General features: G+C 41.2%; 1 protein-coding gene across 4 annotated transcripts in view; it reads left to right on the forward strand.

The window, feature by feature from the left end:
- LOC147729254 (uncharacterized) overlaps window positions 1-22,391 on the forward strand; it is a 690,765-nt gene that overhangs the window by 398,495 nt on the left and 269,879 nt on the right. For all 4 annotated transcript variants that reach the window (XM_086959552.1, XM_086959555.1, XM_086959553.1 and 1 more), the window contains exon 21: window positions 11,246-21,010. In XM_086959552.1, the coding sequence (XP_086815678.1) occupies window positions 11,246-21,010 (9,765 nt within the window). The remainder of the gene's footprint in view (window positions 1-11,245; window positions 21,011-22,391) is intronic.

The following is a 22,391-nucleotide window of genomic DNA, read 5'->3' on the forward strand; positions in this document are numbered from 1 at the left end:
TAAGTTCCGGGACTGAATCTCGTATCCAGTCCTGGAGTTCCAAAAGTAATCCATAAAGTAATCAACTGCATTTATGTAGAAAAACCCATTGAGCTCAATGTTGACTTGCGTTTAGAATTGTGTTGCCAATTGCAACCACTGTAGCTATTGTACTTACCAAGTCTATTGCCCTTATGCAAAGTAATTACCTAAAGTCACTCATATTGAGAAACGTGTATTTTGATACCTGTTGGTTCTAAAATAAAACAACTATATCTTTTGATATAAAAACAATTGGCCTAGAGTTCAATTCTTGAGTGTGTGAAACCTTTTGCTGACTGAGTGTGTACAACAAATGCTTTACACTATCCTCTGATACTGCCTTTCTGCTCGACCAAGCTACCACTTTGGAGAGTAAGGTCATATCTGACTTTTACCTCTGTTATACCTCTGAAGATTGAGGACTCTTTACACACTGTACCTTACTTTGGTCCAGTATATATAGAGCCACTTTCTAACACACTATGGACTTAAAAGACACCTACTTCCACATCTCAATGCTCATCGCAAATACCTCAGGTTTGTGATAGCGGGCCAACATGATCAATTCAAAGTGCTCCCGTTCAGAGTCACCACCGCACCCAGGGTTTTCACAATATATTATTTTCATTAACCCATGTTAATATCCAGTTGCACAAAACTTTTTCAAATGCCTTTGCAGTGATATCTAATAGATATATAGGGCTGTAGTGTGTTGACTTATATCTGCTTCCATTTTTAAAAAATTGGGACTAGGATAGTTGCCAAGATGTTGAAAGTGTGGAATGTCTTAGAGATTTCAGAATCTTAATCAATAATGGTTCCCATAGGTTTTTCTTACACTTAATTAAATCAGTAGGAACATAGTTAGTGCTAGGGGATACAGTTATAAAAGTAGAGCATCAATTTTAACATCTACAATGCTGCTTGGATTACTATCACCACATTAGCCTTTGAAATAAGCATCCGAGACTTCAACTTTAATAAGGCAAATAATGGAGATGCCCGTTTGGTCTACTGATCTCATGTGGGATATTGCTATCCAGAATACCTTGCTGTATTTGGTTTTAGCGGTGTAAGGATTAAACGGTTTCAATATCCAAAGAGAGGATGTTTTCATTTTAAGTAAAAGGAAAACAATAGTAGCAGTTAAGCAAAAAGAACATTCAAAACTGTTACTCAAAATATAGAACACCTTCCAGGCTAGAAAAACACCTCCATACACAGCGTTCTTTCCTCAGCTCTAGCGCGAGAGAAAAACTTCAATGGTGAATACTACAGAGGATGCAGAAGTTGGGTCAAGACTTCTAAGAAACGTTTGGTTTTCGGTTTCAGGCTGTGGGTCATCTGTTCTAGCCTAAAAATACAATGCTGCTGTGTATGTAATTGAAAGGCATGGCTTTATGAATCTGGGGCCGTGATTTCTGCTGCAGGAACTTTGTAGAATATGAATAGTCTGTACTGGCCCATAGGCAACCACTCAAACAAAGCAAGATCCCTCGCTTGGTATAATGTTTTTAGGTTCTACTTAATATCTTTATGGTAGTGTAGGGGTGACCTGATATGTAGTCAGTCAGTGTTGCCCCAGTGCTGGTACTGTGTATTTATTTTATTTATTTGAAAATATTTTTATAGCGCTGGCTACACCCAGAGGTTTCGGAGCACTTTACATGAGTAGGTAGGATTGCTTCAAAACATAGTTACATAATAACAACAGTTTCAGGTGTGTAGTTACTGGGGTACATGAGTAACAAAGGTATGGATCAGGTGCGGGGAAGAAAAGGCAGTCGGGCGGGGGGAGAGATTTGGGGAGGGAGGGAAGGAATAGAAGAGGAAGAATAAAGAGTGAGGGAGGAGGAAGGGGACACAACAGGGCGACAAATAAAGAAACGGTGTGTGACGATCAGGAGGGGAGGTGCCAGCCAAGGGGGGATCCAGAGCCAAACTCCTCAATAGTTGTGTAGGGCAACTCCACCGGTCATGGTCAAAGGTTGCTGGGTCGCCGAGGTACATCAGAGGGTTGACATATCCGCCTCTGGGAGGTCATCAAAGAGAGCGCCTATCAGGGTGTGCAGTGCTGAGTTATCAGCGATAATGGGAACAATCCCAAACCTCTGCTGTGTGTGAATCCCTTAACACTGTGGACTCTCTCAGAGGGGAATCTGAGACTCCAAGGCATAAATGCAGGATCCCTCCCCAACAAGGGGAGAAGGAGTGCTTCGGCAATGGGCATATTCATTGAGGCTGTTTAGGGACAGTTGAGCAGTCCGGGGGGGGAGGGGGGGGACCTATACAGTAGATTGGGGGAAAAGAGAGTAGGTACGCTGGTACAGACGCCTACTGCCCGAGAGCAGCTAATGTTAGGGGTGGTAAGAAAAATAATATGAATAGTCTGCCAAAATGAACGTAACTTAATCGAAATCAATTATCCTCATGGTCTAAAATGGGAGGGGGCTATCAGCAAAAAGTGAGTTAAAGGGTGAAGAGAGCGTAGGCTGAATGTGGAGAACTCAAAGGTGAAGATCAACATAGAAACAGTTCTAAGGATCATAAAGGGAAGTGGGTGAATAAAAGGGGTTAGCATGCTGATTGGGTCAGGCAGACCGGCCAGGGGGAAAGAACATCAGGGGAACATCGAAAAGTCATAATAGGTAGCAATAGTACAGAACTGCATCAGTTACCCGAATACAAAAAACACAGCTTTGTATAGATTATTAGGGAAAAAAAGAAACACATGCACAAAAACAACTAAACATCATGAAGTCACAAAGTCAACCTAGAACCAGACAGATCAAGTACAGGGAATTCACAGCTCCCGGGGCTGGCCTGACGACACCACGCTGGTGCTACCTGGCAATGGAGAAGGGTCAGAAGTGGAAGGTGTAGTGGATGTGTTGGACGGATCCTCGTTAACAAAGGGGATAAAGCATCCTGTTAGAGGGGACAGTCCAGCTGGGGAATCAAAGTCCGAGATCGGCAGCAAAAGGATAGTTGAGAAACAAATCCACGTCATTAAGATGGAGAGCTTGGCTCGTCTTCATATCGACCCTCAGCATAAAATGGCGGAAACACAGACCATCAAACCCTGAGATACCAATCAAGGGGGAAGGACTTCGCGGTCACGGGAAAACGAGAGAGTGGAAAAACTAGGCACGTACCGCTCTCTCCACCAGTCGCTGGGAATCAATCAGGGAGCAGCAAAGGGCGGCAGAGTCACGTCGGGCACTCGCCATACCATCCGATGAAGCGGCTTGCGAGCAGAGAGCAGCAGCCATCGGAGGCGAAGCAAGGAGAAAGTCACTGCAGGAAAGCGAAGCTACCAAAGCTAAGCCTTGAAGGTAGGTGACGGCCCAGAACAGCACTGGGGGGGCTGTCTCCAGCCCATCTCCCCTCAGCTGCCTGAGCAGCTCAGTCGTCCAGATGTGTTCGGCCAGAAAGCTGGGCCCCAATTGCGGCAGTCACTCAGGGCATCTCGCTCGTTGATGAAAGTCAGCGAAAGCCGCAGGTTGGCCCTGGAGATCCTGGAAAAGCGTTCCAAGGATCGCCTGAGAGGAGGAGGTCTAATCGGTAGTGTAGGTGGTCTGATCGGAGGGTTTATGCCAAAATGCTAACCCAAAACATGGGAGCTCCCACCTGGAGCTCCTTACCCGTCGGCCATCTTGTGCCGACTGTGTAGTTACCTGGATGTCAGTGTGCCGTTCCAAGTGGACTCTTAAAGTGGTAGCTGTAACCGGTTCATGGGCCAGTACTTACTAGATGGTTTTTTTTGTGGTTTGATGATAGGGAACTTTATGTGAAGACCCACCTTTCACAGTTGGGGGCTTCCCCTGGCAGGAGCATATATAAATCAATCAATCAATCATATAATTTGTAAAGCGCACTACTCACCCGTGAGGGTCTCAAGGCGCTGGGGTGGGGAATGCTGCTACTGTTCGCAAAAGCCAGGTCTTGAGGAGTTTTCTGAAGGTCAGCAGGTCTTGGGTCTGCCGTAGGTGGATGGGGAGGGTGTTCCAGGTCTTTGCGGCGAGGTGGGAGAACGATCTGCCGCCTTAGATCGCTCTTCGGAAGCGGGGGACTGTAGCGAGGGCGAGGTCAGCGGAGCAGAGCTGGCGGGATGGGGGTGTAGAAGCTGAGTCATCTGTTGAGGTACATTGGTCCGGTGTTGTGGAGTGCCTTGTGTGCGTGGGTGAGGAGCTTGAAGGTTATCCTCTTGTTGACCGGGAGCCAGTGCATGTCTCTCAGGTGGGGTCTGATGTGGCTGCGGCGAGGGATGTCGAGGATCAGGCGTGCAGAGGCGTTCTGGATGCGTTGGAGCCGTCTTATGAGTTTGGCCGAGGCTCCTGCGTAGAGGGCGTTTCCATAGTCCAAACTACTGCTGACAAGGGCCTGGGTGACTGTTCTTCTCGTTTCAGTGGGGATCCACTAGTAGATCCTACGGAGCATGCAGAGGGTGTTGAAGCAGGAGGAGTAGACAGCGTTGATCTGTTTAGTCATGGAGAGGGTGGAGTCTAGGATGACCCCTAGGTTGCGTGCGTGGTCGGTGGGTTTTGGAGCGGTTCCCAGTGCGGTCTGCCACCAGGATTCGTCCCAGGCCGAAGGGTTGGATCCGAGAATTAGGACCTCCGTCTTGTCCGAGTTCAGCTTCAGTGGGCTGTTTCTCATCCATTCAGCAACGGCCTGTTCCCTTCGTGAAGGTTGGTTTTGGCGGTGTGGGGGTCCTTGGTGAGGGAGAGTATCAACTGGGTGTCATCGGCGTAGGAGAGGATGTAGAGGTCGTGCCGATGGGCGACATGGGCGAGCGGTGCCATGTAGATGTTAAACAGAGTTGGGCTGAGAGATGAGCCCTGGGGTACGCCGCAGATGATCTCATTGGCTTCGGAGCGGAAGGGGGGAAGGCGGACGCTCTGTGTTCTGCAGGAGAGGACGGAGGTGGTCCAGTCCAGGGCCTTCTCTTGGATCCCAGCGTTGTGGAGGCGTGTTCCTAGTGTGTGATGACAGACCGCGTTGAAGGCGGCTGACAGGTCCAAGGGGATGAGGGCCGCCGCTTCTCCCTTGTCCAGCAGTGACTTGATGTCATCGGTGGCGGCGATGAGGGCAGTCTTGGTGTTGTGGTTGCTGCGGAACCCGGACAGGGAAGGGTCCAGGATGTTGTTCTCCTTCAGGTAGGGGGTCAGTTGTTCGTTGACAGTCTTCTCGATGACCTTTGCCGGGAACGGGAGCAGGGAGATGGGCCGGAAGTTCTTAAGGTCCTTTGGGGTCCGCCTTGGGTTTCTTGAGTAAGGCGCTGATCTCGGCGTGCTTCCAGCTCTCCGGGAAGGTTGCTGTCCCGAAGGAGGTGTTAATGACTTTCCGGAGATTGGGTGCAATGGATTTGTTGGCTTTGTTGAAGATGTGGTGTGGGCATAGATGTGACTGAGATCCTGAGTGGATGGTGTTCATGATTTTGTTGGTGTCATCGTCGTTGATGTTGGTCCAGTAGAGCAGGTGGTTGGTGCGGATGGTGGTCGTGGGGGCGGAGGTCTCAGTGGTTGTGGGGGCGGTTGTAGCATTGAAACTGTTGTGAATGTCTGTGATCTTGCGGTGGAAGAAGGTGGCCAGCGAGTCGCACAGGTCTTGCGAGGGTGGGACGTCGTTGGTGTTGGAGCTGGGGTTGGAGAGTTCCTTCACCATGTGGAAGAGCTCTTTGCTGTTGTGCGCGTTGTTGTCTAGGCGGTCTTTGAAGGAGGCCCTTTTGGCGGATCTGATGAGGTGATGGTGTCTGCGGGGGGCATTCTTGTGGGCGGCGTGGCTGTCCGGTGTTCGTTCACGGAGCCAGATCTTCTTCAGTTTTCGGCAGGTTTGCTCGGAGGTCCGGAGGTCTTCAGTGAACCAGTTTGCTTTCTTGTTGGTATGATTGTTGGAAGGTTTCTTGATCGGGGCGAGGGTGTTGGCGCAGTTGTTGATCCACTGTCTGAGGTTGCGGGCGGCGGTGTCGGAGTTGGTATGGTCGGCGGGCGGGCTCTGGGCGAGGGTGGTGGTTAGCTGGTCTTCGGTGACTTTGTTCCAGCAGCGGTGAGGCATCTGTTGGGTGCGGTGGTGCGTGGTGGGTTTCTTGAAGGTGAAGTGGATGCAGCGGTGGTCGGTCCAGTGGAGTTTGGTGGTATGGTTGAAGGAGACGTGGGGGCTTGCGGAGAAGATGGGGTCAAGCGTGTGACCGGCGGAGTGGCTAGGTTGTCGATCAGGGTGGTGGAGTTGGTGTCGTCATTGTTCTCAAGGTGAAGTTATGTTATGTTATGTTAATATTATTTTTATAGCGCACAGCTGCCCCAGCAAAGGGGCGTCCTGGCGCTTAGACAGGTACTATAACATAACACACAGAAAAAAAAGAAGAGGGGAGCGGCTACTCAGAAACAGGGAACAAAAAAGTTTTAATAGCGCGCCTGAAGGCGGACAGGTCATTCAGAGCTCGGATGTGCACCGGGAGCAAATTCCACAGCCCCGCAGCAAGCACCCGGTAGGAGCGGCCACCCATTCTACTGAGTTTAAAACGGGGGCAGACTGCCAGATGATGGGCCTCTGATCTTAACGATCTCGAAGGGATGTAGGGAATAAGCAAGTTGGCAAGAGCCGGCGGCGAAGAAAGTTTCAAGATTTTAAAGGCCAGACAGAGCGCTTTAAACTTAATCCTCTGTCTGACCGGTAACCAATGAAGGGCAGAGATGGTGCCCGAAACAGAACAATGTCTGAGAAGACCAACAATAGCCCGCGGCGCGGCGTTTTGTACCCTTTGAAGCCTGGATGCCTCAGCCTGGTTTACCCCTAACATCAGCGCACTTCCGTAGTCCAACCGGGATAAAACCGAGGCTTGGACCACGAGCTGTCGGATGGGAGGGTTGAAGTATTTCAGGACCGGCCTTATGCCTCGCAAGATACCGTAACAGGTGGCTGCAACCTTCTTCGTGTGACCTGTGAAGGTGAGCGCAGGATCTAGCCAGATCCCTAAGTTTTTCACTTCGTAAGCTGGGATGGGAGTAATGCCCAGCTCTGGAGGCCACCACTGGTCTCCCCATAGCTCAACATGTTTCCCCAAGACCAGCACTTCAGTTCGGGTCCCCGAGGAGGATGTAGTCCGTGGAGGCGAGGGCGTATGTTTTGACTAAGTCGGTGATGGAGTCGCTGAACTGAGGTCGGGGTCCGGGCGGTCTGTAGATGAGGGTTCCTCTGAGGGTGGTGTTGGGGTCAGTGTGGATCTGGAAGTGCAGGTGTCCGGTGTTCGGCGGAGCTGAGGGTGTCGTTGGTGTTGGTCGAGACTCTGAGAGGGTTCCTGTGGACAACGGCGATTCCTCCTCCCGCTCTGTTGGTGCGGTCCTTGCGGGTGATCTTGTAGCCTTTCGGGACGGCTACGGCTATGTCGGGTGCCCAGGCGGGGTTCAGCCAGGTCTCCGTCAGGAAGGCGACGTCTGGGGAGTTTGAGTTGAGTAGGTCCCAGAGTTCAACAGCATGTTTTTGGGCGGTGCGGGTGTTGAGAAGGATGCATCTGAGGTGGTTGGGTTCTTTCCTGGTAGGCAGCATGGTGGGGCGGATGCTTTTGAAGCTGCACTTCCGGCAGGAGAAAGCTCCGTGGGTGCGCTTCGGGGCGGCCAGGAAGCAGGTGTATGATTGTCCGGTGTTGAGTGCGTGGTGGGTTCTGGCATCGTAGCGGTGTCGTGGTGTCCGGGGGTCCTGGCACTGGGCGAGGTCCAAGCATGGACGGGCACAGACGGGTTTGCCTTAGGTGTGCCAGCGGCGCGTCCGCTGCGTGGCCGCATAGCGGCTTCCATATGAGGGGATGTGGGAGGGAGGAGCAGCTGGGAGGCGGGAGCGGGCGGCGAATGGGATTTCCAGTGGGCGGGGCTACAAAGACGCAGCAGCGGGGAAAAAAGGGCGGAGGCCGCGTGAGAGCTGGGCACAGGAAGGAAAAACAAGTTTAGGCAAGAAAAAAAGTACAGGCACAGAGGAATAAAAACAAGTCTGGGCAAGAAAGCAAGTACAGGCACAGGGGAATAAAACAAGTCTGAGCAAGAAAGCAAGTACAGGCACAGTGGAATAAAAACAAGTCTGGGCAAGAAAGCAAGTACAGGCACAGGGGAATAAAAACAAGTCTGGGCAAGAAAGCAAGTTAGGCACAGGGGAAAAATACAAGATTAGGCAAAAACAATGCAGGCAGAGCCGTGCAGCAGCGTGGGGAGCGACCTGCTTGCGAGCAGGGTCATAGGTCGCTCCTTTCACCGCTGCGCGGCTTCCATATGAGGGGATGCGGGAGGGAGGAGCAGCTGGGAGGCGGGAGCGGGGCGGCGAATGGGATTGCAGGTCGGCAGGGACGCAGCGGTGGGAAAAATGGGCAGGGGCCGCGGGAGAACTGAGCACAGGAAGGAAAAACAAGTTTAGGCAAGAAAAAAAGTACAGGCATGGAGGAATAAAAACAAGTCTGGGCTAGAAAGCAAGCTAGGCACAGGGGAATAAAAACAAGTCTGGGCAAGAAAGCAAGTACAGGCACAGGGGAATAAAAACAAGTGTGCAAGAAAGCAAGTACAGGCACAGGGAAATAAAAACAAGTCTGGGCAAGAAAGCAAGTTAGGCACAGGGGAAAAATACAACATTAGGCAAAAACAATGCAGACAGAGCTGTGCAGCAGCGTGGGGAGCGACCTGCCTGCGAGCAGGGTTATAGGTCTAGCTAACTGGCACAGAGGAACATGTAGCCCCTGGGTGCTGGTTATTTCATCGGGATCTTGACCACTGCTGCAGTGGCAGACCTAGAGAAGCTAGTTGGCCATTTTCAAAGGTTACTAAATCAGGACAAACGTTTCAAACAGATGTTTATCTAGACTTCAGATGGCAATGCAGCAGATAAGTGCAGGGCACAGTGGGGGTTGGCTGCCATGCACGATGAGACAGCTGTTTAACCGTGTTCCACAAATTGTACTCCTCTGACTTCTCACTAATGAAAGGATAATTCTATCATGCCTCAACTTTACAATTGACAAAAACATAGATGTGGTGCCCCTGAACAGTATAAAAAAATCTAAAATAGTTGACAAAATGGCCAGCTAGTGGAGCAAGTGAGACCTGACTGACAAAAAAAGTTAGGGTCAGAAAGTAGTGCAATAGAGGAGAAAAGCTCGAACTGCAGCCAACAGATAGCAGAGCTTGCAACCCAGGTTAAGAAATAGAAAATAACTGAAAATATTCAGTGAAGTTCCAAATCTGGAGGTGCTAGAGAATGCCCCTGCCAAACTACCAAGTTTATGAGATTTTTGGATAAGGATTCAAGAACAGAATTGTGAAACTGCAGACCAAGATATTAGATGTTAGAGATATGACCTTGTACCAAGATCAAACTTCCCAAAGTCTATACATCAGTTCGAGGCATGTGGGCTGCTGAATTCATATCTGTGCATAGATCGCTGCCTAGTGTTGGGTCGGCGATCTATGCACAGATATGAATGTCAGCAGCCCTACATGCCAAGAACAGATGCATACTGGTAAGTAGCATATTCCTTCTCATCCCTTGTAGTACTAATCCCTGTGTAGGTGTGCAAACTGTAAACCTTAATTGAGTATCATCCAGCCTCTACAATAAAGACCACTTCTCCACTCTTTGTCGGAGTCATAAAAGAACAGTGAGGTGTTTCCTGTACCATAATCCTGCAATAATGTAATGCAACTTGTTTACAAAGTACACTTTGTTTCATGGGTTGCATGGAATTAAATAACTTCTGTTGTTACCCAATTTATTTGCAAGCGGACCTTCTCAAGAGCTAGACCCAACTCAAACTTCTCCCTTGTTAGCAACATAATAGGTGAGATAACCTGTCAATTGTAGGAATCTTTAGTATCACATTTCTGTGACAGTGAAATGGCAATAGTGGGTATCAGACATTTTGTTATTCATTTGTTTCAAGGCAACATGTATTCCTTATCTGACTGGCTCATTCAGCTGCTTAAATGTTTCTAAACTTGAAGCTAGAGACAGCAATACACAACACAACAGTGTGTGCCACATTGCCACACATGAATTTATGTAATTATTATGTTTATTATTAGGTTTAACCTAGCAGCCTATTTTAGAAAGGGTTTTCTTGGCATATAAATTTGAATTGTGAATAATTCAAAATGTGGAAGGATATGGCAACAGATTGAGGCTATAAACTTCATGTTTAGGGCTTTCAGTCCTCTTTTACCTTCCTTCACAACAAACTTGCGTATCGGTAGAAAATGTAGGTATGAGGTGAAGGTGGTTGGTAATGCACGGATGAAAAGGCAAAGGGTTTGAGTATGTGGTTGGGATATATTTATGGTGTATTTTTTTAATTTGTTGCCTTTCCTTTTTGCATATGCCATTAACAGTAGGTTTCCAACAGTGTATGCCATGTAGTAAGCAGCTCTCAGAGACTGACTCTCCCAAGGCATTTGTGTGATAAACCGATCTAGCATCTGGTGTGTTCCTCTGTCCTTTGTCTTGAATTTCTTCTGCAGTTGTTGACAATCCTGCTCTTACTGATATCGAGAAGGGCCCTCTACTGAAAGATACTGAGTTCCTGTGTAGAACTGAGGCATTACACTTAGATAAAGGGGATTCAGGACTAGTTTGGTACCTGAGTCAGCAAGTCCTATAAGTAATGGTAAGAAGGCCACTACCTCAGATTTGAGATTTTGCAGTGCACATTTTTAGATGATTCCTTCTGGCACACAAATGTATGAGTATATTTTAGAGGAAAAGAACTAAACCATAAACATTGGTAGTATGTGGGGGCAGTTAACATGTTCATAACCATCTCTGACAGAACAGTACAGCAACAGGATAGTTCTGCTTCAGATATCCATCAAATTGGCTCTTAACATTTTAGGGATGCCCGAACACGTGAGACAAATCCACCAAAGAGTTTTATCATGGATATAGGAAAGCAAGCAATGTGGAATATTTCACACATTCTTCAGTTTGGGTCTTATAATTTCTATTCAGGCAACAAAGTTCTTTTTTTCCAAGTCGTATTTGTCTTCGGTTGCTTCTTCTCATTGCTCTTTAGGTTAGGGCTCTGACCCACAAGTAGAAAGTAGGAAAGAACCTGAACATAAAAGTAGGAAAAATTACAATTTTTAATGTATAAGATTGAATAAATGATCAGCTAATATTCATGGAAGCCAGCTACAGCAGTTTACTCTGTTTGATACACAGTTATAACATTCTTGATTGTTTTTATTTTCAGACCGCAAAACAAGATTTGGCTTTGGAGGTTATTCAACGGGAGCTGGACCAAACAAATGAAGAACTCGAGAGACTCAATAACTGCCATTTGGAAGAGAGATCACAGTTAATTCATGACATTCAGAGATGTGAGCGAGAAAATGATAATCTCAAGGAAGCAATTGAGGAAAAAGAGAATGAACTAGCATCCCTTTCATCCAACACAATTGAATTTTCTGAACAGCTTTCATTATTAAAGCAAGAACTTCAATTTAAAGAAGAAGAAATTAGAGTAATGGAAGAAAACCTAGGAAAAGCTCAGCGTGAAAATCATCTACTAAGAGAATCTCAGTCTTTGGATGTACAAGAATCAAGCATGAAAATGTCAGCTCTAAGTGAGAAACTGAATGAAATGGAACTTGCATTGAAATGGACAAAAAACCAAAATGAAGTGCAAAGTAAAGAAGCAAAAGAATTGAATAACCAAGTTAATGAATACGCTGAAACAATTAAGGAACTTCACTCACAAATTCAGACCCATGGTCTTGTACATCGAAACCATCTCACAGAATGTGAAGCTCAGATCTCTCTTCTTAAAGAACAGAATTGTTTATGTGCCCAGAAGCTTCTTGAAGCAGAAACAAAAAACAAGGAAGAACGTTTGAATCTTTTTGCTCAAATGGAAGAAAACTCTTCTTTGAAAAATAAATTGAGTTCCTTACTTGAGGAAAAAGAAATGAATACTCAACATTTTGAGAGTCAACTAATGTCAATAAAAGATCATAATACCCTTTTAATTTCTGAAGTTACTAAGAAAGACGAAAAGCTAATTACATTATCTAAGTGTCTTGAAGAGCACATTCAACTTCAAGAAACCATAAAATTAATACAGCAAGAGAAACTTGATGCAGTTAAATCACTGGAAGAAAGCCTTATGGCATCTAAACAGCAAAGTGAGGATATGAAATTGAAATTCATTGGAAAGTTGGAAGATGCAAAGAAAAATAATAGAGAGCTTAAAAGGCAAGTTGAAGAGCAAAGTAAAACAATTGACAAGATGGATATATTAAAACAGAACCTTGAAAAGAAAGCAGTTTCCCTTTCAGATCAAATAAAATTAGTCTCTGATCTTACCAACAGTGTGGCTATTTTGGAAAATAAGCAGCAACAGTTGATAAAGGAAAATACAAGTGCATTTAAACAGTTAGATGAAAAGGAAAGTCAAGTATTAAAACTTGCTACTACAGTAACCGAAATGGAGAAAAAGTTATTGACTAATGAAGAACAGATGTTAGAATTTCAGCAAACTATTTCTTTGCTTAGTTGTGACAAAGAAGAATTGATTAAGAAGGTTGATCATGTTTCTAAGCTTTGTGAACAGAACAATGCTTCCCTCTCTTCTGAGTTGTTGGAGAAAACCAAGGAATGTTCCTCCCTAAGTGAGCAATTGTTTAAGAACCAAGAATCTATTCAATCCTTAAATAAACAAATATCTGATTTGGGTGTGCAGTTGGCTGAAGCTAAAGTGATTGCACTAGAAAAAGAAAAATCTTTAAAAAATATATCAGCTGAAAGAAGCACTGTACAGGAACAGCTTAATAAGAATCAGAAACAAATAGAATTGTTTCAGAAACAAATGCTTGAATTAAAGGCCGACCTAGATTTAAACTGCAAACGTTTGCAAGAAAAATGTATTGAGTATGAGGAGAATAAATGTCTAATGAATGAACGTGAGAATGAATTGCTATATATTAAATCTGAAAACAAAAGACTTACCCAGGCGGTTGAAGAGAGAGATTCTCAATTAATGCATAAAAATGAAGAGATTGAAAATCTTTCTCAATTAAATGACAAGCACAGTAAAGGAAATGCAGAATTAAATGGCAGACTTGAAATGCAATGTAAAGAGATTGACAAACTGAAAATTGAAAATGAAGAGGTTTTGATTAAGTTAAGTAATCAGATGAGTGCATACAATAGTATTCACACACATATGTCACAGACCCAATCTGAATTTGTGTCTCTAAAGCAACAATTTGACACCCAGGACAAAGAAAAACAAAAACTTAAAGCTGATCTTGAAATAAATTGTGTGAAGTTGACACAAAAGACAGAGGAAACTGTAGTTTTAAGTTCACATTTGTCCCAACAGGCTCATACAGTTTTAGCACTTAAAGACCAAATTGACAGCTTGAATATTGAAAAGCAAACAATTCAAAACAGTCTTGATGACAAAACAGCTATTCTGGCTCAAAGAGAAACAGAAATGCAGGAACTTAAAGTCTACAAATTGAAGGAGGAAGGTCAGTCTTCACAAATCATTTCAGATTTAGAAACTCAACTGCAGAGCTATGTTTTGGAGACCACACAGCTCCAACAGACTATTCAGAATAGGGAAAATGAGATGTTTAAGTTGGCTCAAGAAATGAAGACTTATAAAGATAAGAGTGACGAGTATGACTTGTTTAAGGTTCAGCTTTCTGAAAATATGGAAATAATTTCTGACCTCCACTTTCAGATTAAAATTCTGAATTCCAAATCAGAAGAACTAAGTACTTTAGTTATTGAGAAGGAGGACTGCTTGAAAAAGAAAGTAGATGATTATGTTAATTTGAAGGCAAAATATTCAGAAATAGAAGGCATTTCCAGTATGCAGCAAAAACAGATTGAAACCTTAATGCACGAAGAAAACCAGTTGAAAGCAAATCTATTAGAAAAAGACAAAATGTTTTCAAATGCGCTAGACTATACAGAGGATCTCAAATTAAAACTACAAGATAAGGAACTTGTGTGTGAGACTTTGAGGCAGCAGATTAAACGTCTTGATACAGAAACCTCTGATCTAAAACAAGAGTTAAATAACCAAACAATTGAATTGGGTAGTATTAAAGTTTCTATGATAGAAAAAGATAATCTAATTAAAAGTTTAAATGACCGAGCAAATGAAGAAGATACCTGTAATTCTCAATTACAGCAACATATTTTGTTAGTTTCACAGCTTCAGAGCCAGTTGCTTGATGTGAAGAATGAATTGATATCTTCAAAAGAATTAGCCACTGAAAAAGAACAGATCTTCTCAAAACTACAAGAGCAGTGCACAGCTCATGTCAATCATATATATGAACTCAATAAAACACTTGGGGAAAAAGAAGAGTATATTTCAGAGCTACTTAAATCATTGAATGAAAAAGATATTAGTATACAGTTAGCTGAAGACAAAGTTCAAGCACTAACAAATGAGATTGATAAAAGCATATCCGAAATTAAGCAGATTAATAGCATTGTTAGAGAAAAAGAAGAATGTATTTGTGCTAAACAGAAGACTATTGATTTCTTAACTGTCAATATGGAGGCTGTAGAAATGGAACACCAAAGAAACATGGAACAAATCAGTGCATGGCAGCATGACATTCAGCAGAAAGATGTAAATGTTCAGTCTCTTGAAGAGAAGTGCTTTGAACAGTTACAGCATATTGAACATTTGAAGTCTGATTTAAATATTTTAAATTCTGTTTCATCAAAGGACATTAATGACAAAGTTATTTTAATAGAGACTCTTCAACTGCAGGTGGCAAATGTGGTAAAAGAGAGAAATTGCTTACTGGAAGAAATTAGGATGCTAACAAATGAAAAGGAAAATCTTACAGCAGCATTTCAAAACCAAGTACAGCAACAGTCAGATGAGCTGGAGAAACTGTATGAAAAAATGGAACATACTTTAAAAGATTCTGAAGTGGAAATAAACTCCAAAGTATTGCAGCTGATGCAGGAAAAGGAGCAACTTGAGATGCAGGTTAGTATGGGTACTGAAGAATTATGTGCCTTAAAGCTGAAAGTTGAAAGTTTAGAAGTTATTCTTTGTGAGTCAGATGGTAAATGCAATGTAGAACTTTCACGTTTGTCTCAGCAAAATGCCCTGCTCAGGGATCAGTTGAGTCTTTTAGAGAATGAGCTGACATCAAGGGCGAATACAGTCCAGTTTTTACAACAAAGCCTGGGTTTCATAGATGAGAAGATTAATGGCTGTGAATTATTTAGTGATGAACAGTTAAACGAAGGAAGTGTAAAGAAACCTCTGTTTGATAACTTTCCAGTTGATAATGATACTAGATTAGAAAAGGTGTCTCTCATAATTGCAAACATTGTGGCTAAAGATAAAGAAATATATCATTTGAAAAATGTGCTTTCAATAAAAGAGAAAGAATGTGTTGAAAGTGAGGCAAAACATTGTACAATGTTGAATTTACAAAAGGAAAAATATCAGATGGAGATAGACGGTTGTTTAGAAGAAATGCAGTTTAACAAGGAGGCACTTCAACAACAGCAGCACTTTTCAGAAAGAAATGAGCTACTGGTTTCTAACTTAAACTTGAATAGGAGTGTTATGCAGGAACAAATGGATACTAAAATTAAGGAACTACAAATCAACAATGAAATGTTAAAAAAAGAAGGAGATAAAATATTGGATTTGTTTGCAGAAGTTAGGAAAAAAGAAGAGGTGATACAGAATTTAACATCTCAAACTATGCAGCAGAAAGATTTGATATCATCATTGAGTAATCAGTTGAAAGAAAAGGATGCTTCTGTTAGTAGGGTTATGGAATCCATGTCAAATGAAATGGTAAAGTTTTCAGAAGAGAAGAGTGTTTTGAAGACCCAGATTGAGCATTTGAAATCTGTTATAAATACTCATGAGGTAGACCTGAACATAGATTCTATCAATTTGGAAAAATGTAGGGTGGATTTGGATCATTACAAAACTATGCTATCTGAGAGAGAAACAAGACTTACTGATGTATTAAATGAAAAGGATCAGATGCAGCTTCTCTTGGAAAAAATTACTAAAGAAAAGGATAACCTCAGAAGGAAATTGCAAGCATCCCTGGTTATTAGAAAGGATTTGCTTAAAAAAAATGAAGCACTTGCACAAACTGGACAAGATGAATTAGCCAAAGAGAAACAAAAAACAGATACCTTACTGAAGACCATTGATGAGCTAACACAGAATTTGGAGTTTTTTGAAATTGAGAAAAATGAACACGAGTCATGCCAACAAAACTTGAAATTACAGCTGTTGGAAAAGGATTCTGAAATGAACAACCTGAATGAAATTATTGCTGCTAAGGAATCACTCTTGGAACAGTGCCAGAAGAACATTAAGGAGTTGAATAATAATAATGTTCAAAAGGAAAGAGAATTACAAGAACATTTAAAATATACACAAGAAAGGGATATTTTGCTTAATAAGTTGCAGAAAGATCTGAAAGAAAGAGAAAAGTTATTTGAACAATGTTTTGCACAATCTGCTAATTTTGAAGCTATTAAATCGGGTATTAATGGAAAAGAAGACCAACAAAATATTCACAGTAATGAACAGTTTTCAGCTGGTGATTTTTGTGATCTTGCAAAGCAGTCTTACAGCAAATGTAATCAACTGAATTTAGAACATAAAGAGAACATATTCGTTCAGACAAAACTCCATGGATCACATTTTGATAGGAGGAAAGTGTTCACTAAATCGTGGGAAGAGCAAGATATTCAAGCTAATGATTCTGAACAGACTTATGATCATAACACACACCATGATCGAAATCAACTGAAATGCAAAGAATGTGAATATAAGCACAAGCTCATATTATCACTGCAGGAGGGTTTGACAAACCACGAGGCAAATCTTTCTGAAACAGAATTAAGTATAGGTCAGTGTAAGTTAGAATCTGCAGAACTAAAGTCTGAAATAGTCAAAAAAGAAATGCAATTAGTTGAACTGAATATCAAATATGAACAACTTCAGAAAGATTATGAAGATCTCAAGAAAAATGCAAGAAAGAAATCTGTTCAGATTTCTGAAAATGAAGAGATTCCCAAATTAAAGTATTCCTTTGGTGGGACTGATCACAAAAAGGCACATGATAAAGAATTCCCCTTTTTTGAGCATGGGCAAAAGGTTGAAGCCTCTGCTGTTGAAGCCTCTGCTATTGAAGATGGTAGCATATGCCTTATATCCGAAAAAACTTCAATTCCATTAAAAGATGTGAAAAGAGAACATGGTGGGGCTGAAAGTGTGTTGGATGCCACAGAGTTACGAATGTGTCCTGCGAAAAGCCAAGAAAATAAAAGAAATGAGGACCTTTTAACTAAGGCTACCAGTGAAGAAATGAGTGCAGTAAAACTTAACGAAATAGTACAGTATCAGAAAGAACAAGAAAAAGCGCAACTAACAGATTTATTGTTGGAAATGGAAATGTTGAAGGATAGTCTAGAAAAAAAAGAAAATTCTATCTCCAAAAAAGATAGACACATAGTGCATTTGGAGAACCAAATCCAACAGCATAGAAAAATTAGAGAGGGACATGTCAGTACAGTTAGCACGGAAGAGCATACTGGTCAGCACCAAGAGGCAAAAATTGGTGAGGAACATAAACCTACAGAACAGCTACAGAAAAAGCTCCATGCTGCTTTAATATCACGCAGAGATGTACTGAAAGATAACAAAGTTTTAAAAGAGGAGCTGGATGCCATAACTTCGGAGAAGCACAAACTGTTGGATAAAATTTCGAGCCTTGAACATTCATTAGCTAAACTTGATAAAGATGTCATTTCTTTATTACATCAAGAAAAAGGTGTTCTAGTTTTTGAAAATGATAGACTTTTAACTGAGAATGAAAATCTCAGTGCTGCATGTGAAAGTCTTAAATCTACCATGGAAACAATAGTTCAAGAAAAAGAAGCTTTCTCTATTCAGCTGAACACTTTGCAAGAATCTCAGGTGGTTGAATTATCTAACTGGAAAGCAAAGCACAGTGAATTAAATAAGGAGTATGAATCACTTCTAAAAGCTTATGAAAATATCAGTGATGAAATGGACAAAATGAGACAAATTATTGAATCAACGAGAAACGAGAAACAAGAAGTACTTCAAAAAATCATTGATTTGGAATATAAAAAGGTGGAGCTTGAAAAAGAAATTCATAATTCATGTGAAGAGAATAAAAATCTTAATGTTAATCTAAAAGATCAAATTAAATCCAAAGATGCAGAAATATGTGAATTGCTGAGGGAAACAGAAAGACTAAACTGTTTGATAAACTCAACTGTTGAGGAGCAGTCTATTTTTTCTGAGTTAACTATGACGAACACACGTTTAACAGTAGAGAACAGAGAATTAAAGGAAATTTCTGAAAATCTTAAGTTTGATTTAGAGAAAAAGCAGAGGGAAAATGATTGCCTTCAGAATGACATTTTTGCCAGTAAATCAAATGTAGTAGAACTTGAGAGTCAAATAGAAGCATTCAAGGCTGACATGCTTTGTAAATTTGATGACATTAGTAGTGAGAGAAAGTCCCTTTTAAGTCAAGTTACCTGTCTGACAAATGAGATCTCAGAAAAGAGAGAACATTTAGCCACAGTAGAGCAAGGAAGAAATGTTACATTGCAAAAATTAAAAGAAATGAATGATTTATTGGACCAGAAAAACATTTTTAATTGGAAATTGGAAAATGAAGTTAAAGATTTTAAACAACATACTATTAGCTTGAATGAAAAAGTTAGAATTTTAGAAGATGACAAGTGTCTTTTGCAGGAAGAGCTTGAACATGTTCAGGAAATTTCTGATAAAAAAAAATATGAAAAAGAATTTTTAGAGACAGAAATTCTGAACAACGTCAAACAGATAGATAATTTAACTGATACCCTGAAAGCAGTCCAGTTGCAAAACTCCACACTTGAAAAACAGTTAGGAGATTTAAATAAAGAAAAACATACTGATGTCCAGGAACAAAAGCTACAGCAATTGCAGTTGGTTAAAGAGTCCAAGGGGAACGTGAAAGAAGCCTGCTCAAAAAACAAATCTAGGGAATTGCAAGAACTTTTAAAAGAAAAACAACAGCAAATTATCCAGCTTCAAAGTGATTCCATACATTTTCAAGAAATAATTTTAAGTTTGGAAAGAACTGTAAAGCTATCTCAGTCAAATAGTGAAAAATATAAAAATGACCTACAAACTGCAAATAATGACCTTAACAAATCTCATGAAGAGGCAGTGGTTCTTAATAAAAAACTACATTCTTATAATTGTTTACTGAATGAGGCAAACACCAATATTGCCTCACTAACTTCGATGAATAGAACACTGCAAGAGGAATTAAAACATATCAGAAATGATTTAAAACTGCAGAAAAGTGAATTTGAAAATGATTTGGATTTAAAATACCTAAACAAGCAGAATATACAAAGTGAATTAAACCCTAAAATGCTAGCTAGTTTCAGTGAGAGCAAGTCACCTCTTCAAAATGACGGAGATATGGTCATAGATGCAGAGAAAGTCTCAGAAAACCAGTTCGCAGATTCCATTTTAAACCAAGAAAGTCATATGAAACAACAAAATCTCAAAATACTTCTACAATATGGAATAAATGAGAAAGGGGCCCAGACCAAGGAACTAGAGAGTAAATGTTATGCCTTGGAAGAAGACCCCAATCAAATTGATTTAAGAAACATACTAGTAAATGCAGACAAAACATGCCAAGAGCAATTGGAGACTGCCATTGAAACAGACATTTTAAAGCCAGTTCCATCACTACAATCTGAAAGGGATAATAAAGTTGTAGAACCTAAATGTGTAGATCAGAGCTACCAAAACCTGTTCGAGCAACATAAAGACTTGTTTGTTGAAAGTAAAGTTCAAAACCTTGATCTGAAGAAAGAAGTGAGAAACCTTTTAAATGAAATTGATGACCTCCATTCAGAGAATGCGTTGTTAAGGGCACAATTAATAAGGTACAGGGAAGATCTCAATCAAGTCTTGTCTCTTAAAGATCACCAGCTCAAAGAGTTGTTAAAACAGCAACTCGACCGCATTAAGATTCTTGAGCAAGAAAAATGCTACCTCCAAAAAGAACATAAGGAGATACAAAGAAAAAATACATTACTGAATGAAAAGATTGAGGTATTAGAACTTGATAATGAAAAAGTATTATCAAAAAATAAAGATCTTGAATCTCTGATTTCAAGCCTAAACCAAGGAAACATAGTTTCCGAATCTAAAGAAAATAATACAAATAACGGTTTTGATGATTTTAGTCTTATATCAGGGCCATTTGAAATAGAAGCTCAAGAACACCTAGGAAGAAAAAAACATGCAGATAAGAACAAATACTTAGAACACACACATAGAATGTCTTCTCATGATAGTCTTGATTCAGTAGAACACAAAATGGATGAATTAGATAAAGTAAAGGAGAAATGGATGCTGGAAGTTAAAAAACAAAATGCGCACTTGAAATCAGAGAATAAGTCATTTGCAAAAGCAATGGCTGCTCTACAAAATGACAGAGATCAATTGATTGAAGACTTTAAGGTTTTACAAAGCAAGTATGCATTTGAGCTGAAGTCTGAACGAATGCGAGGGGACAGTCTTGAATCTAGGTTGAATAATTTTAAATCCAGACTCTTTAGATTGATGGAAGTAAACAACTTTGAAGTTTCTGATGTAGACGACAAAGACTCATTAGATCAGCTTGACAGCAAAATTAAAGATATACGTCATGCACTGGCTAATAGAGACCATGAAATAAAGAAATTGTCTTCAGAGTGTGGAAATTACTCCCTGCAAATTGATGCATTTACTAAAGCCATGGCCAGCCTGCAAGATGACCGAGACGGATTGCTGCAGCAAGTCAGAAATGAAAAAAAAATCCATGAAATAAAGCAAGGGAATACATCAGTTGCTGGGTCGTTTGTTGCCAGCTCTAATGTAAATGTGCTTCAAAAGGATATAGGGAGTCTGGTAAGTACTACCAACGTATGCCAGATTGAGTAGTAATGAGATTCAATGTTAAATTTCATTTGTAATATTTTTGATATTTCCAAATGTATTCAGGTTATGAAAAACCAGACTTTGCATTAAAAACATTCAATTCTGTACCTAGTTCAAACACGGCAACCTTTACAGCTCTTAATTAATAATTCATTAGTCTAGTCAGATGGAGGTAGATGTGCATTTATACAGTCAGTAACTAAGAACCACATGTGATGCTTACATCTCTCTAAATAGTCTTCATTTTTGCTCAACAATGCCCTCAACCAAATCTTGCCAGTATCTTCTGATGTTTAGACCTACCTATTAATCGCTACAGAAAGAAAACCTACACTTAAAACTAATGGTCAGATCATTTCTTCGTTCAGTTTCAATGGTCTCTTCTAGAAACCATAGTGTGAAACCTCTCCGCTCACTTATATCCTGGCAGCATGGGAGGTTACCATACTTAAGCGTTAGTACAAAAATGCTCTGACTAAAAAACTATTGATCTAGCCTCTCCGAAATTAAGAAGACCGACATTTGCTCATTGAGATTCTGAAGAACTGAAAAGTAGTTGAATGCTTCTTATATTAAAACTCTCTCCTTGGTAGACCTTGACATGCTCACAAACAGAAGAAAAAAATGCAATGTGCCATTTTGAGATGGTTTTGCCTTCAGAAATATTTTCTAAAATCCAGTGTGCTGTGAAAACGTCTTTCTCAAAACCACTGGGTTGAAACCTAGTGGGGACTGTTGCAAGCAAATGTGTTATTTATATCATTAAACATTAAAAGAAAAATCTTTGACCGCTGTTGCGATCAACATTAGGGAGAACAACTTTCCTACACCCACCCATCCAGCGTCCATGCAGTGAATCAGTGATCCAAAGCAAAATTTCATTGTCACTGGTTGTTTAACAGACATATTACTGAAACTGAAATGTACCATACTTTTTACCAAGGTAAAACACATTCCCTCACTTGACTAATCCCATATGCTTATCTCTCTTTAAAGATGTTTACTGGTTATCCTTGTCCCAAGAATACTGATGCCCATGTGTAGAAGTGTCACTCACACTTTCACCCATCCCCTCTTCTGCAAGTAGCTCCTCTAGGCTCACTACCCCTCGCCCCCACTCGCCTCCCACCAATTCTTTAAAAAAAAAAAGTTTTTTAACCTGGATCACCATGGCACTCTTTGCAAACACTGCCGATTCTTCCCACTTTTACATAGACTTTTCTATTGAAGTCTTTTCCATGATAGTGATCTTTTTTGCCTAGATTTTCAAATACATTAACTTCTGGATAACTTGCAGTCTATCGTAAGACAAATACCCTAAAAACAGAATAAATGCAAATGTTCTCAACTC

This window comes from Lissotriton vulgaris, chromosome 2_2, assembly GCF_964263255.1.
Source record: "Lissotriton vulgaris chromosome 2_2, aLisVul1.2, whole genome shotgun sequence".
Taxonomy (NCBI): domain Eukaryota; kingdom Metazoa; phylum Chordata; class Amphibia; order Caudata; family Salamandridae; genus Lissotriton; species Lissotriton vulgaris.